The 16249-nt window shown below is 42.4% G+C and overlaps 1 protein-coding gene across 7 annotated transcripts in view; it reads right to left on the reverse strand.

Annotated features, from left to right (window-relative positions):
- The window catches only part of Phldb2 (pleckstrin homology like domain family B member 2), a 215175-nt gene that overhangs the window by 49386 nt on the left and 149540 nt on the right, over positions 1 to 16249 (reverse strand). For all 7 annotated transcript variants that reach the window (XM_038346764.2, XM_038346766.2, XM_038346767.2 and 4 more), the window contains 3 exons: positions 10789 to 11172; positions 4084 to 4227; positions 2920 to 3057 (listed from right to left, as the gene is read on the reverse strand). In XM_038346764.2, the coding sequence (XP_038202692.1) occupies positions 2920 to 3057; positions 4084 to 4227; positions 10789 to 11172 (666 nt within the window). The remainder of the gene's footprint in view (positions 1 to 2919; positions 3058 to 4083; positions 4228 to 10788; positions 11173 to 16249) is intronic.

Genomic DNA, 16249 nt, shown 5'->3' on the forward strand with positions numbered 1-16249 from the left:
CTCCACACACATGCCATAGAGTATTCACAAACAGAATAATTTTTTTTTAAAGAACACAGCAGATGGGGCCCGAAGAACATCACCCAAGGTTGACTTGTAGCCTCCACAGTCAACACATGTGCACCGCCCCTCCCCCACAAACATAATGCAAGAGAAAGAATACCAGAAGAGGATGAGCTACAGGGCAAAGTTGGAGAAGGTGGGGGGTTGGGGCGTGGGGGGGGGGGAGAAGCTAAGAGAAAAAAAAATTGTCCACTGTATTGAATGCCAGTCAGAGTCTTGACCACAAGAGTCTGAAAGGCCCAGAGTAGGCTGGAAAGAGATGAAGTCCTTGGGAGTCTTAAAAGGAGAAATTCGATGTCATGGTAGAGACTAAGCCAACTGGAATGGGAAGGATGCTGAATCGGCAAATAAAGAGGAGACACAGTGTCTGCCGGTAAAATTGTCTGAGAAGTTTGGGATGTGGAGCAAGGGTATCTATTTTAATTGATGATATTCTAAGATAATAACAGCAGTATGCTACCCGTACAGGTGTGGTAAACTGGCAAGTTTTGTGCAGAAATGCTGAAGACTTGAGAGGTAGGAGGGGTCGGCTGAAAACAGAGGTCAGGAATTCCTGCGTCAGAAAATGCTGTTTGGCGGTGGCTGTTTAGAATGTGTAGTGACACCCATCTGGTCCAGTCTTTGTTTCCAGTCCCCTGCCCCCCAGTCCTCTTTGGGAGCCCCTTACCCAGTTTCTGACATTTTTCACATCATGTTGTGAGAGACAATAACTCCACCTGCCAAGGCCCACTAATCCCCTAACAGCTGCAGGATCTGGTCCACGCCCTGAACTTCCTTCTTGAATAGCTTGGCAGGAGGGATGGTGGGATGAAGCGGCCTTCTGGGCTTGTTTCTGCCAATGCTGTGGGATTTTCACCTCTACCTTAGGCCTCAAACACAGCCCAGCTTTCCCTGGGACGTCAGACCCAGCATTAGCCCAAATGGCTTCATGCTTGTGAGTCTGATGCTAATGACGGAGGAAGACTTGTGATGTGGAGACAGAGCTATAGGCGAGCTATGCACAGATAAAGTCACACTGGTGGGAGAGGCAGAGTGTCCACAGGGAACACAATGCCTATTCTCAGGTCCCCATGAGGTTTCCATCAAACTGCAGTATGATTAATTAGTACAGCATAATTCAATTTAATTGCTACTTTTGAATAGTAAAATACTAACCACACCAAAACAAGATATTTGATACCACCAACACAAGTTTCTGGATATCTCAATACAAAGGCTGTGAATGAGAAGATAAGTCATTAACTGAGACTGCCCATACACCTTCAGTGTGTGTGTGTATGTGTGTGTGTGTGTGTGTGTGTGTGTGTGTGTGTGTGTGTTGGGGGGAGGCACTCACATGCCATGGCATACGTGTAGGAGTCAAAGAACATCAGATGTTAGTTGTTTCTTTCACTTTGAGCCATGGTCTTTCTTGTTTTGCCACTGTGTTTTGTATTCCAGGCTACCGGGCCCAAGAGCTTCTTGGGGAGTCTCGTGCCTCCATTTCCCGTCTTGCTAAAAGAATGCTGGCATTACAGACACATGCCTCCATGTCTGCCTTTTCTCTTGGGTTCAAAAGACCTTAACTCAGGTTGCCAAGCTTGCACTGCTAAGGCTCTCCCTTTCTGAGCCATTCATCTCCCCAGTCCCATACATCTGGTTCATACACTTAAATCTCTGATTTGACTGTGAGTTAGCGAAAAACATGCCCACTATCCAAATAGGTTCTTTGGAATTTCCAAGGCTGGTCGTAGAAGAAGCATACATAAAGTATGAAATGAAAAGGCTGTGCAGTAATTAATTTTGACATCCAGAAAGTCAGAAAATGAAGTGGAATGTGTACACCAGCTTCAGGTTCTCATAAAGTGATTCTGAGCTCAGCCTTTGGCAATGAGATCCAATGCCCTTGTTTACAGGTCTCAAACACACAGGGGTCTTAGAAGGAAGTCACGTGCAGGGGAATTCCTTCCACACATGAGCAGTAGAACTTACTCAAATTGAAACTTTTTGTTGTTGTTGTTGCTATTTTTCTTTGCCTAATAGAGGACCCGATAGACAGGAAAGACTGTGTCAAATCTTGTTTGTTTCTTGCTATCCCAATTTGGAATTTTATTTTTACTTTTAGGCTTAGTCCAGCCGTTCCTAAATCATAATGGAAGAGGAATGCATACTGTCTCCACGAGGGGGAAATTCCCCACTAACAAACTAACACTTTTAATTCTAAGTTCTTCCAGTTATTTTCCATGTTTTTCCCTAGTGGCCATCAGCTGATGTTCAAGTTGCAGCCCGAAACCCATAAGTAAGACCTCAGCACGGTGTCACCTGTGGCCTGCAGATCACTTGGCAGTGTGTGGGGACCGCCCCTGAAGACAGCAGCACCTTTGTTCAAGGAACAGTGCACTTGCATTGGTGACAATGGCAAGGCCGGGAATTTGAGATGAATGGGAACCATTTATCTTAATGAACAAAAAAGTAAACAGAAATGAGGAACCACTGTTTGACTATGCCCAAGCCACCCTGCAAGGGCCCCAGTGATATACATACTCGGTGCACTAAAAATAATAAATAATTAGAGCAAACAAACAAACAAACAAACAAAAAAACAGTAGAATCAGAAGAGGTTAATGGGGAAAAGGAACTTACTCATACGCAAGACCAGACTGCCGTGACATATCAGAGTTTCTCAGCATCTACTGTCTGTTACCTGGCATGTCTTTGCTTTTTTTGTTTGTTTGCTTGTGACAACAGAGGACCTTAAAACTTTTTTCTAAAGCCACATTATTCAGCCCAAATCATGCAATTCCATTTAACATTTAAATTCCAGTAGTCGGAACACCTTCCTTTCCCGTAAAATGCGTTCTAATATCGTCCGTTTACCTTGGTCTTTTCGCCTACGATGTTCTTTTCCAGTTCTGTGATTTTCCGGTTCAGATGATCCAGAATCTCCTTCTCCTTCATGAGCTCAGCCGTCTCGGATTTCTGCTCTCCATCCAAAAGAGCACATTCCATATCCAACTAAGGACATAAAAGAACGCTCAGAAACATTTCACCTTCAGCAATGGCTGCCCACCGCTGAGGTGCCAGGTTTAACAGATTCTCAACAAGTGTTACTGACCAATCAGACTGTGAGGTTCTGGCATGAAATCTGGGGTGCCTGCCTAAGAAAGCTGGGGCAGCCCACTATATATGGGTTAAAAAGCTAGTCCCCTGACCACTTCACTTTTCTATGGCCACCTCTCCTCAGCGATAATTAGCCGAATTGCCTAGCCTTTAGCTCAAGGGTAAGCTGCCTGGAATATAGCCAGCTTGTCCTTGTCCCTGGAGTCAGAGGAGTGAGCGTTATCCCAGCCCCATAAGAGAGGCCCACATTCCTAGAGGATTCCGGGGAGGGGGGTGTACAGGAGATGACAGGTGAGGAGTCCAGTCCCCTCACTGGACACCATCTGTGAGTGCTGACTCCGCCTCTCACGCCAGGCAGGATTCCATGCTTTCTGGCACTCCGTATGATGGCAACATTAAAAGTGTCACCGCTTCTACTTCTACTAAATGAGCGAGTCTACCTCCTGTTCTGCAAATCTGTAGAAAGTTGGCTTTCTGTTTAATTCACATGTGAAGTGAATCCTTTAAGAGTACCTACATGATACTAGTGCATGGTAAGAATGCTCAGAAAATGTTAGCTGAATTTGAACTTGAATACTTTATAAATAGAGGTTAATTTGGCAACTGACCTTGCAAATTGCAAAAGCACATATTGAACAAATCAAAATAGTTTGGTTAGATATAAAGTGAATTAAAGCTGGCTTAATGGCTTAATATGTTTGTGTCATCAGATTACACAGCGTGCGCACACACACATACTCACACACACACACACAGTGTGAGGCAGGGCACTCTACAAATGATTCCCACTAAACAAGTATTTGCTCATGTTGATCTCTGTGAATTCACTTCTCAGGCTTCTTCCACAACGAGAAGAACTATCTAAACTTATGGGAAAGAAGAGAAAAGGGACAGAGTAAATGGTGAGCTCCCAGTTTATACCTCTCTGGAGGATTCATCCATTTGGTCATTTATATCTTTGATTTTCTGTTCAAGTTCCTCAAGGTTGTTCAGAATAACCATCCGGGCATCTTCCATTGCAGCCAACTCCTGAGTCCTCTGTTCCTCACCTATATCCTCTGGGGTCTGTGGTCAAGCAAAACAAACATGGGTTATCCACACTTCAGTTCTAGAATTTTCCTATTTAACTTAAAAAGCAGCTGCAAGGCTTAGTGTATTGGTGTTCCTTCATGTGGAATGCCTGGGAGGGCCAGCCTGGGCTACATGAAACCTTTTCTCTACCAAATGAAATACATCAATCAAAAAGCATTTTAAAGAGCACCTGGGGCAGTTTCATTGAACCACGATGTATTTTCTCACAGAGACTACGCTGCTCTACGCAATTATATACCCAGACGTGAGCCAACAAACCAACTTCCATTCACAAATTTATATCCTTTTACAGCTCAAAAGACTAAGAGACTATCCAGACCAGGAAGTGGCAGAAGGTAGAGGTGAAGTAGCTTCTGCAGTGTTATAAAGTTCAACACACACAGCAGGGAACCAGAGATGAGGCAGGGCCCTCCTTCAGGCGATCTGCTTGTTGCTATGCTGCTAGCTTCCTTACAAGCTCCACCTGTAGCAGCCACACTGCTAGGTCTTGCTGTGAGGGCTGCCTCCGAATAAATATTTATACTTATTTATTCTTTTCTAACACAGTTAGAACATCAGTTTTGACATGGCCATGCCACACAATGTCACACGGCATATTTGATACTGCGAGTGGATGTCTCGTGTGTTGTGTTAGTACACTCTTCACTAACCTCGTACAAAACCAACATGCCCACTGCTTAAAAAGAAAACAGACTGCATCAAAACTGCCTCTTCTCCCCAGGAGTTTGGATTAGCTATCTTGAGTGTCTCCTGGAGGAGATAGAAAACTTTACATATGAAGAGAGATGCCAGGGTGTTATAATAATATTTAATTTTTACATATCTCTGGGAAAAAAGCGATTTTTGGATGAGTAAGTTGTGACCAGATATCCCACAACTCAAAAGTGAAAACAGCAGCCCAATTGAGTAAATTCTTGAGGAGTTTTCTTTAATCATTAAAAGGACCATTCACAGGACATGGTGGCATCCCCAGGATGAGGGAAGAACTGTTGCTACTTCCTGAACAGTCTGATTCATACAGCAGGATGAGGCCAGCCAGGGCCACATAGCAGACCAGGTCTCAGAAAACCAAACCAAACCAACCAGCCATCCAACCAACCAACCAACCAACCAACCAAGCAAACAATGGGACAATCAAGCAACGAAACAACCAAGCAAACAACCAACCAACCATAAAAACATCACAGTAATTAGGGTATCCAGACAATCACTGCACCTAAGAGAACTTTACTGGGTTCATTTAATTTGTTCCCTAATCCTGATATAACTTTTAAAAATGTCTACCAAGTCATATTCCACATTATTCACCCATAGTCTTAATTTCATTACCCTATTTTGTAGTTCCAAAAGGAGACTGAATGAGTAAAAATGAAAAATCTTGGCCCAGTATGGTGGTGCACATCTTTAATCCCACTCCTGAGTCAGAGACAAGCAGATCTCTGTGAATTTAAGATTATCAATCTGCTCTAGTGAGTTGTAGGCCAGCTATGACTACAAAGACAGACACTACCTCACTGAGACACACACTACAGCTTCCATGACAAGATGATATTTCTTTTAAATTTTATTTTATTTTGGGGGAGCTTGCAGGAAAAGAGGGAAAATATGAGGGAATGAGTAGATGAATGGAATCGGGGTGTCAAGAGGTGAAATCCACAGAGAAACAATAGAAAAATTTTTAAACAATATAAAATCTATATCTCAGTAGGTTAGAATAAAGACACACCGGCCTTTCGAGCTTTGACATTTAGTTTTGTCATCTTAAATCCACTATCTCACCAACAAATTAAACAACTGCTGACCTTTCCATCACGAAGAGTGGAGTTTATTTTCTCATACTAAGGCGCTTGCTTAGGGCTGGGAGGAAAGTCTAACAGTGAAGGGTGCCCAACATCACTGCTTAGTAAATGCCCTAAAGGCCTTCAGAAATCTTCTGAAGGCCAGTATCCTGTCGGGCCAGCACAGCATATTAAGTTTCTACTTCCAACATGGTTTAAATATATTTGTCATCAGTGGAAGCAAAGCACTAAAAGAAGACAAAACAAGCTCACAGTCTGTATACTTTGTAGGGCAAGGAGGGAAGATAATTAACAATAGAAATGTTAAGTGTTTACATGACTCAGAGATTTTAGAAACTCTATCACAATGAGCATATTTAACAGGCAGGAGGCTGCTTTCTGCAACAAGGATACACAAGGGTTTTTTGGGAAGCTGTTGGGATAAATTCAAGAGGCATTTTAAAACTGAATGCTTTCATTTGTTTTTGAAGATTTCTTTATTTATTTGTCTGTGTTTTACCTGCATGCATATCTGTGCCCAAGGAGACCATCAAATCCCCTGGAACTGGAGTTATACCAGCTGTGAGCCATCTCAGGTGGGTACTGGGAATTGAACCCAGATCCTCTGTGGGAGCAGCAAATACTCTTATTCAGAGAGATAGCTCTCCAGCCACCACATGAATGTTTGGGGACAGAATGGAAGGAAAGTTTTATTGCAATCTCATTAATTAACAGAATAAAGAAAATCAATGGAGAACCAAACCCGAGACAGGAGATGGATATCTTTCATTACATGGTAACAAAAAAGCAAAATTTGTAAACAGATTACCCTCTATTCAATTGTGGGCTGTATTTTTATAGTAAGGTGCAGAACTGCACCTGTATGTGCATGAGCAAAGACGTCATCTTGGAGGTAACTTGGTCCACAGAGAGAAAAAGAAGAGAGGGTAGGAATAGGACGATTTCTCCTCCCTCCACTCTTTGTAGACTTCAGGCAGCCTGCAGAGGTGCGTGGCTTTGCATTGTAGATGGAACAATTACTGAAAATAGGTCAGGAGCTGTATATGAGTCAGCTGCCTCAGATGGTACTAGATAGCGTCACAAAGACCATTCAGATGGGTGTATAGCCAAGGACATAAACACCTTTCAGTGTTAGGGAAACTAAGTTCCTGACTGGTAAATTTCAGGTTTCTCAAAGGTCATAAAAATCTTTTTCACGAGAGATTTTGAGTGGTTTTTTTTGTTGTTGTTCTTTTTGTTTTGTTTTTTAAACTAGTCCTCTCTTGTCTACTTTCCCACCTACCAGTTTAACAGGCACCGTACTTCATGAAGCAAATAATCCAGGAGCACAGTACTAGGAAAAGGACAGACACCCCACATTGAGGGTTTGTCTAAGTTTTCTGTTTCTGCTCTTGAGTTATCACACACCTGCTTTCGAAAAGCAGATGAACACCTACCTCTTGTCACCCATCCCCCTCTCATTTGCACCCTATGTGCTTGGTAGCCATCTGAGATGAGTACCATGTTTTCTGTATCTACCAACATAGTCCGAGACAATAGATCCTGCAGCATCTCCAAGGCCTCCAATTCCACAAGACCTTATCTGAGCAAAGGAAAACCTCTGCCAGGATCTATTTGTTTAGACAAGCTTATCAGAGTCGTCTCCTAGAAGACTGCCTTTAGAGTGCACAGCTCAACGATTTTAACAAAATCAAGCCATTCTCTATAAAGGAGAAGAAACAGGAAATGAAACGGATGGAGAGGCACAAATCTGTAAGGAAGTGACTGATGACAATTGTCCAAGGTCTCAAAGGGGTCACTTACTTTTCCTGAGTATCCAATAACTTTTTCAAAAATATATTAATTTATGTATATCGGTGTTTTGTTTTCATGTAGGTCTTTGTACCATGTGCATATAGTATCCATGGAAACCGGAAGAGTACATCTCATTCCCTGGAAGTGGAGGACAGAACACTGTTTCCTGCCATGTGGTTGCTGGGAATATACCCAGGTCCTCTGGAAGAGCAGCCAGTGCTCTTAAACACTGAGCCATCTCTCCAGCCCCAACACAGTAGCTTTTCATTCCTCGGTCCTCCCTCCATCTTTTCATCCTAATTGCTAAGTTTCAACTTGCCAGCAGGAAAGCCAGACGTGCTACTGAGAACTTCTCCCCTCTGAGAATTTATCTAAGATAATTACGGCATGAGAAGGGAGAAGTGACTGATGTACACCATGCATGTAATCTGCCACAGTCCTGACATGTAGCCAGAGGTGCTCAGTAATATGTAAGGAAAGTATGGCTATATAGTTAAAGTAAAAAAATAAAATCACACATATGAGCTTCCTTAAATCCATGTGAACACTAGTTTTAGGACTTAGTACCATGATGTCAAATTCTAATGTTTCTTTATAAAGTCAATACTGTTACTGTTAATATTTGCATTTTTGTTCAGGGTTGGTCATGTGTGCATGCGTGTGTGTGTGTGTGTGTGTGTGTGTGTGTGGTGTTGGTCTTCTTTTTGTGGGTAGTGCTGGACATTAAACCCAGGGTTTTGTGCAAGCCTTTTAACCACTGAATTATATCCCTGATGTTTTTCTTAAAGAACCAATATTGGGCTGGAGAGATGGCTTAAGGGTTAAAAGCACTTCTTGCTCTTATAGAGGACCCAGGTTCAATTTCCAACAACATGGTTGCTGAGAAGCATTTGTAACTCCACTCCCAGGGAACCAATGCCTTTTTCATTAAAGGATCTCTTGTTATTATTATTCTGTGACCATGAGGGACACAATTTCAAGATGGCATTATATTAAGACCTACTTTAATTAGTAAACCCTATTTGTTTTTAAATAAATAAACCTACCTCATACTTGTGGTAGCATTTTCCCTCTTATTTTGGTATTTTAATTTAGCTAAATGAAATGTATCTTTAATTCTAAGTAACCTCTTTGTAGAAAAGATGGCAGAAAATTTTTAGAAACCATCCTAGAAAACAAAAATTCTTAATCTATGGGAAAAAATAACACTAAGAAAGTCACAGAACTTCATTTTTAAAACCCTCAAACTTGGAGGATATTTGTAAACCAATATGCAATCAGAAGACTAGGTAATAGTTATGACTACCAGTAAATATTACATCTCTAAAGTGGGTCATGAATAAAGCCACAGGAAAGTCCTCTCATGACAAATGCTAACTTGCTACCAACAAGCATCCCTTATAATTAAGTACAGCTTGGACAAGTAAGTTTTGAAGAAAGAGGACAAAATGAAAAATACTTTAAAATACAAAAGGGTGCCTATTTTATGTATAATTAAAGATAAATTTAAAACACCTATTAGTTGGAAAATTGAAAAACTGGCAGTACATAAACTTCACAAAAGCATGGGGAATAAATTGTGTCCATAAACTAGTAGTGAAAGTGTGCAGCAGAAAGATAATTTTTAAATTTTTTTGAGATTATAAGTATAGCATTTATCCCTTCCCTTTTCTACCTTCAAACCCTCTCACATGCCATTCCCCACTCTCCTTAGAATGCAAGGCCTCTTTTCTCACTCGTCGTTATTACATATGTATATCTATATACATATACAGCCTTAAATGTAATCCATTGAGTCAGTATGATGTTACTTGTGTGTGTTTCAAGACTGACCATTTGATACTGTCTCACTGTTTAGTACAGATAACTTAGGAGTCAGGCTCAATGCTGCTCAACAGGTGAAAGTATAAGAAAAAATATATATACATATTTATGTACACATACATATGTGTACACACACACACACACACACACACACACACGTGTGCACGCTCGCGTGCGCGCCAATACAGCATCATCTAGCCATAAGAAGGAAAGAAATTATCCCAACACAGGACAATGGTTGAAACTGGAGACCACCATGTTAAGTGAAATAACTCAGTCTCACACGTTTTCTTTCACATATGAGATGGGAGGAGTAGGTGAGTAGACTGAGGACTAGGAAGACGGTAGAGTAAGAAACTGGCGAGGGACAAGGAAAAGGAAGGGTAACAGAGGAGAGGAATATGACCCAACTACATCGCAGCTGTGTGTGCAAGTTTCATGATGAAACTCGCCAACTAAAGCATGCTCAATTAAAAAAAATTTAAAAATCCAATGGATAAAAAATTTCCACCAGGATTTTGAAGAACAAAAAGGTCCGTGCAGTATACACAGACGACCCTTTAATGGTGGGAGGCCACAGAGAGCAGTGGGTGCGTGTACGAATCAATGCACAGGCAATCTAACAAGGCAACAAGACACATAGCTGCACTTTTGAAAGGTACAGCTGAGAGAGGTGGGGAAAAGATGCAGAACGGCTACATCTTCACAGAGCCAATGTTACTTTACAGCAGTGTGTTCAACCTTCCTAACGTTTTGACCCTTTAACACGGTTCTTCATCTTGTGGTGTTCGCCAACCACACAATTACTTTTGTTGCTACCTCAGAACTGCAGTTTTGCTGTTAGGAATTGGAATGGAAATATCTGTGTTTTCTGATGTTCTTGGGTAACCCCATGATAGGGTCCTTTGAACCCCCCAAAAAAGGGGTCACAACCCACAGGCTGAGAACCACTGCTTTTCAGTGATCTCCCTAATTTGCTGCACCCTGCCAGCTAAGTACCTCTTCCATGGAAGCTGTACTCCAATGTCAAGAAAATGCCCGTGAGCAACTTCTCATGTCCCTGTGAAAGCACAGCGCGGTCTTAGGCCCGGGTTGTGATCTTTCCACCCAACGTTACCTTCGGAAGGATACTGAGGTAGGAGGACTCGTTGGATGTTTTCAGAAACGCAGATGAGGATGGTGGGGGCGTCCTGGTGAGGTCACCAAGCAGTTCATCATTCCTGATGCCCCTGGGAGCCAGGAAGCTGGCGCTGTGACTGAGGCTCCCAAAGCCCGCAATGTCAACATCCTGGAGAGAGCCTTTCCGATGGCACCTATACCTGGCGTCGGGGCACAGCAGAGCCTCCTCAAAGACAGACTCCTCATCGGACAGCTGCAGCTTCTCCAGCTCCTTGTTGATTTTCTGCACATCGGCCACGGTGGTGCCAGCGGACAGACGTCGGCCCTCAGGCTTCGTGTACTCAGCACACAGACTGAGGATGGTCTCCAGTCGCTGCCGCTCCTACAGCACGGAAGGAGGCAAGGTCACTGAGGGTGACAGAAAGGAGACAACTCCAGACTGACTGCGGGGCTGGAGGGCTTGTTGCGAACTGATCCACAGATGTCCTTCCTCCTGCTTGCCCTCCCTTCCTCCCTCCCTCTCTTCCTTTTTAAGATAGGATCTCTTGTTGTATATCCTTAAACTCCCCTCTTGAAGGCTGGGACTAGTATGGACAAACCATACCTGGCTTCTGACACCTTCTGTGGCTGCATTTAAGGACTAGATAGAACTCTTTGTGGTTCCTGGTTTCTCCCCTAAAGACGGAGTCATCTGACTGCCCTTCCCGGTATATACCTGGTCTGAGTATAGCATACATCAGATTCTAACAAGCATCCCCTTGGTTTATCATGCCTCTAATTGAAGAGCTTTCTTTAAAACTCAATGTCCTACGCAGTCCTATTTCCCTCCTTCTCCTAACCCACCGTTAACAACAACAACATTGTAGCTCTTCCAACATTACAGGGCTAACACTTGGGCTTAAGGCAAACACTCTAACTTCACAGCGAAATGTTCTTTTACTGTTAGACACACCAAGAGAAAAATGGCATTTAAACTATCTTTCAGTGCATAGTTTTTGTCCGTGTCTTCATTTTTTTCTTATATCGAAAATTTCAAAGCTTTTAATAATGACTGGTCACCGTGTAAAGGTCTTCTTTACTTTTTCATATGAACAAAACTATCTTTTAAATGTATGGCTGGGTTTAGAGGGATGGCTCAGCCATAAAAGGCATGACTGACCAGTCGGGTGACCTGAGTTCAATCCCTAGGACTTCCATGATGAAAGGAGAGAGCTGACTTCCATATTTGTGCCGTGACATGTGTGCACACTTGTGTGCTCCTGAACACACACACACACAGACAGACAAATAATATATAATTAAGATGTGTAATTGTTGCAATAAAATAAAGAATGTTTCACATCAGGTCCAGATACAACAACATCAGTATAGCTTAAAATCCAAAATCACTGAAAGTATGATTCATGTAGCTGGAAAATAAAGTGATAATCTACTTTAAAAAAAAGGGGCCATAGGCCATCAAGGTCTCAAATAATGCCACTCACTAGCTGGCCCCACACCAGATTCCATATAAGAACACAGACATTTATAATTTTAAGCACATTAATAACATAGTTATGAACAGCAGGAAATAATTTACCAAATGGTTCTCATAAGCCTAGAGAGACTTGATTGGGGTGGGGAGCCCCACATAAATCTAATGCCACAATGGAAACAAGTACCCAAACTGAAGGCCATCTGTTGCAATTAAATTCTACCACACTGGAAAGAGACTTCAAAAGTCCCCATAGGAAAACACTTGGCAAACTGGCACTCCGTAATAAAATAGGAACATATTCTGCACACCGTGCTGCTTATTTTCATTCCAGTTGCAGCTGATCTGGGAAGGCAAGTTCAGAGTTAGCTCTTTCTTAGTCGCGGTAGCAACAAACAGAGAAGTAACACACCGCTGTGGCTCCCTGGTTTCCATTCAAAAATCAGAACTCATTTAAAGTGTATCTGACGTATGGATGCCCTTTGAAGTAGCCCCCTCCCTCGAAAAGAGTAATAACTCCATCAAAAAGTCCATTGAACTGGTCCCTGGGAACTCCCACCTCCCTGTCACTGCGTGGCCTTCTGGGCTCCAGCTGCAGGTCTGTCATCACGGCCTCTTTTCAGACAGACACTCTTAGCTGTACAAGCCTGACTTCTTTCATCCAGGAGTCCTGGCTGTTATTTATCTCTGCAGCTGCCACCAACTGCCAAGTCCTACCCACCTCGGCCCTATGGAGACATTAGCATCTACTGACTTACTTTAAACTCACCCGACAATAAAGAAAAGTCTACACATAAACCCATAAAAAACACTCTGTGAGAGCTTAGGTAAGAAGAAAGGGACAGGGGTTAGTTTTATCTTACCCTTCCTCTACAACACCTGTACCGGGGACTGAATCTCCGGAGAAAACCCCTTTCTGCAATTTGGGTGTAAGTTGAAGCATCTAGACTCAGTCTCGGTCTTCCCAGACCACACAGGATGCTCACAGTAGCCTTGCCACTGGGATTATCTGATATTACAGATTTGCATTTACCAGGACCCTAATAAATGGTATGATCTTCAGATGAAGGGAAGGTACTCCTGCCTAGACTAGGAGACACAGCAACGTTCCTCCGACATCTCCTTCCCAAAATAGTTGCCTCTGCTGCCTGGGCTGTTGCTTAATTTCAGAGGGAATAAATGATCCCATCCCTAAGATAGATGCTATTTCAGACAGCGAGAGGGAGTATTCAAAGGCTTGTGCACAGGAAGTTTGCTCTACTGGTATGTGTTCCGCTATTCTTATCACCCCAGTCACAGCCAGTCTGTCCAGACTGAATCAGACACACATGCAGCACCACTGCCGACAAGTCTAAAAGCAAACCATGTGGTGCCGAGACACACTGGCCCCTTAAAAGCTACACAGAAGAAAAATAAGCTGACGCCGTGCGTCAGCAGGGATCCGGCAGAGCGTTTCAGAAAGCACTCCAGGAAGCCTTTTAAGGAAAGCCCTGGGCTGAAGTGACCCTCCAGAAGCTTCTCCCTTCAGCTTGATCCATTCTGGTGTCGGGTTCCCCACTAGTCATCACATGGGGATCCTCCACCTTTCCTGTATGACCTCAAGCCAGGGTACAAACCCCTATCTGAGATGTGGTCTTCCTTGAATCTTTGCATTGCAAAGTGCAAAGCTGAGAGTGGCCTGCTTTGAGATCTCCAAATCACCCTCCCCAGGTTCCCACATCAGTATTCTCCCATTCAGAAGACTGGTAGACTGGTAGCTAGCCCAGATGCCTAAAGTCACTCTGATGTTAACTATGTAGAAAGCAAAATGATTGTAAAAACATTTTCTCTCTCCCTTCTTATTTCCATTCTCCTATTTCTGCACCCCACATATAACAAGGATGTTTTGAAGGGGTCCTAATAATTTAGAAAATGCAATGAAAATATTATTGTGCAATTCTTTGACCAGAGACATTAACATCTGTTGAATGTCAGTAATAATTTTTTATTTCCAAACTTTCTACTTCAGAAGATTATTTCTGACATTGCATACCCTAAATGGGGTAGTAAAAAACCACCCATTCCCCCTGAAGCTAACATCTGCTGCTCTAGCCCACAAGACTGGGAAAATACTGAGTAAATAAAGTATGCAGAAAACCAGCTACCAGTGCATAAAACAGAAATGAAATGCCTGCTGCTGATGTGTTGTAGTATGCTGGGTCGATTATTTCACAGAAAAAGTGTCACCCTGTGTAGTTACAAAAGAAGTTCTTCTCTCTCTTCTTTTTCTACCTCTTTGACAGGTAGATATGGCTCATTTTTCTCTTTTTTTTCTACTGCAAGGGATTCACTGTCTCCACAATCATGAGTTTGGGAAAAATCTATCAAGTTACTTGTTTCCTATTGCTGTATATAGGATGGGCAGGTGAAAAAGAAGAGCCCTTCTTCACTCATATTTTAAGAGGAGGCACAAAAAAGTGACCAGCTATAGAAACAGCAATCCATAGAGACTTACGCAAAACCCTTTGGATTAAGGATGGAAACGTAGCTCAGTGGCAGAGCATAAGAGATCTAAAAATGAATGGCACAATGAGAAGAGGTGGAAGAAGTTCCAGGATGCCAGGAGCACATGCTAATGTCTTTATTAAGTAGGCCTGGCTTGGTGATGATGATGGATGCCTATAATCCCAGCATTTAAATAGTTACAAGTCTCTCGTGTGTGTGTAACCCTTCCAACATTTAAATTCCTTGAGGTTAATAACTGGGGAATTAATACTTTCTCTTTGGGGCCATGGTCAAAATGGTTTTTCTCTACCATACCACCAAATAAATGGCCTTCAGATTTAATGAAGTGCAAGAAGCAATGAGTGGTTGTCCAGTACGACAAGCAGGAAAGATTTTTTGCACGGCTACCTTAGCTATGGCACCCTGACACACCAGCTAGTGCTGGCTTCATCAGTCTTGGTCCCATGACAGGATGGAGCAGATGTCTTAATGAACCCACAGTGGCCATGAAGTATATATAGAATAAATAGCTCTATGTTATTTTAAACCTCTGAAATTTATTGCATTCTTTTTTCCCCTACAGAAATTCATTACGACTGATAATTTATGCTTCATTTTATCAGGAAAACTGGTCCAAAACTTGGAGAGAAGAGACACAAGGATCTTGGTAAAGAATCCTTAGTTATTCACCAAATAAACATTTAGCTTTGTCCAAAGAGCGACCTTCATTTAGGACAGGGTTAGTACTATCTAAGGAATACAGGACAGAAGTTGGAGACTGCAGAAAGACTAGTCATGTGATTTTCTAGGGAAGCCTTGGGTCAGTGTCCATCACTCAACACGAAGACTGAAACACTATGGCCAGTCAGTCATCAATGAGCCATGCCAACACGACAAAGATGCAATACAAATTTGATAAACAACACCTTCTCTGGTGTGTGTGTGTGTGTGTGTGTGTGTGTGTGTGTGTCCTGCCACCTACCACAGTCCAAGGCTGGTAGAACAGTGCATCCTGACTTGCCCTGGAGAGAATGATTCAAGTACCACTTCTGTTACCCTCTGCACTCTGCCCTGTGGGCTTCTTCCTTTGGCTGATGTCTATTGATTATTTTCTCAAATGTCTGGAACTGTAACCATTATTACAGAGAGTTCTGTTCTGTGAGAACTTCTAATGAATTATTGAATGTGATGCTGGCTTAGGAACTCCTGGACTTGTGGGTTGTATAAGAAATAAAGCACTGTGTAGAGAAAGAATCGTTTCACCTTGTAACTGGCCTTCCCATTTACCCAAACTTGCCTTTCTACTCTTCTGCTCAATTTGAGACAAATCGTCTGATTAAGAAGCTATTAAGATATAAGTACCTTGTTCTTGTTATTTGGATTTATAAAATACCTTCATGTGACATTTAACATTGAACTAAGACTAGTAAAGACCATCTGAGAAGTCTACTTTCAGACTCAGAGCCAAGGAAGTACCTCTTTCTGCCACCTTTGGTTTAAA

Source organism: Arvicola amphibius, chromosome 10 (assembly GCF_903992535.2).
Source record: "Arvicola amphibius chromosome 10, mArvAmp1.2, whole genome shotgun sequence".
In the NCBI taxonomy this organism is placed as follows: Eukaryota; Metazoa; Chordata; class Mammalia; order Rodentia; family Cricetidae; genus Arvicola; species Arvicola amphibius.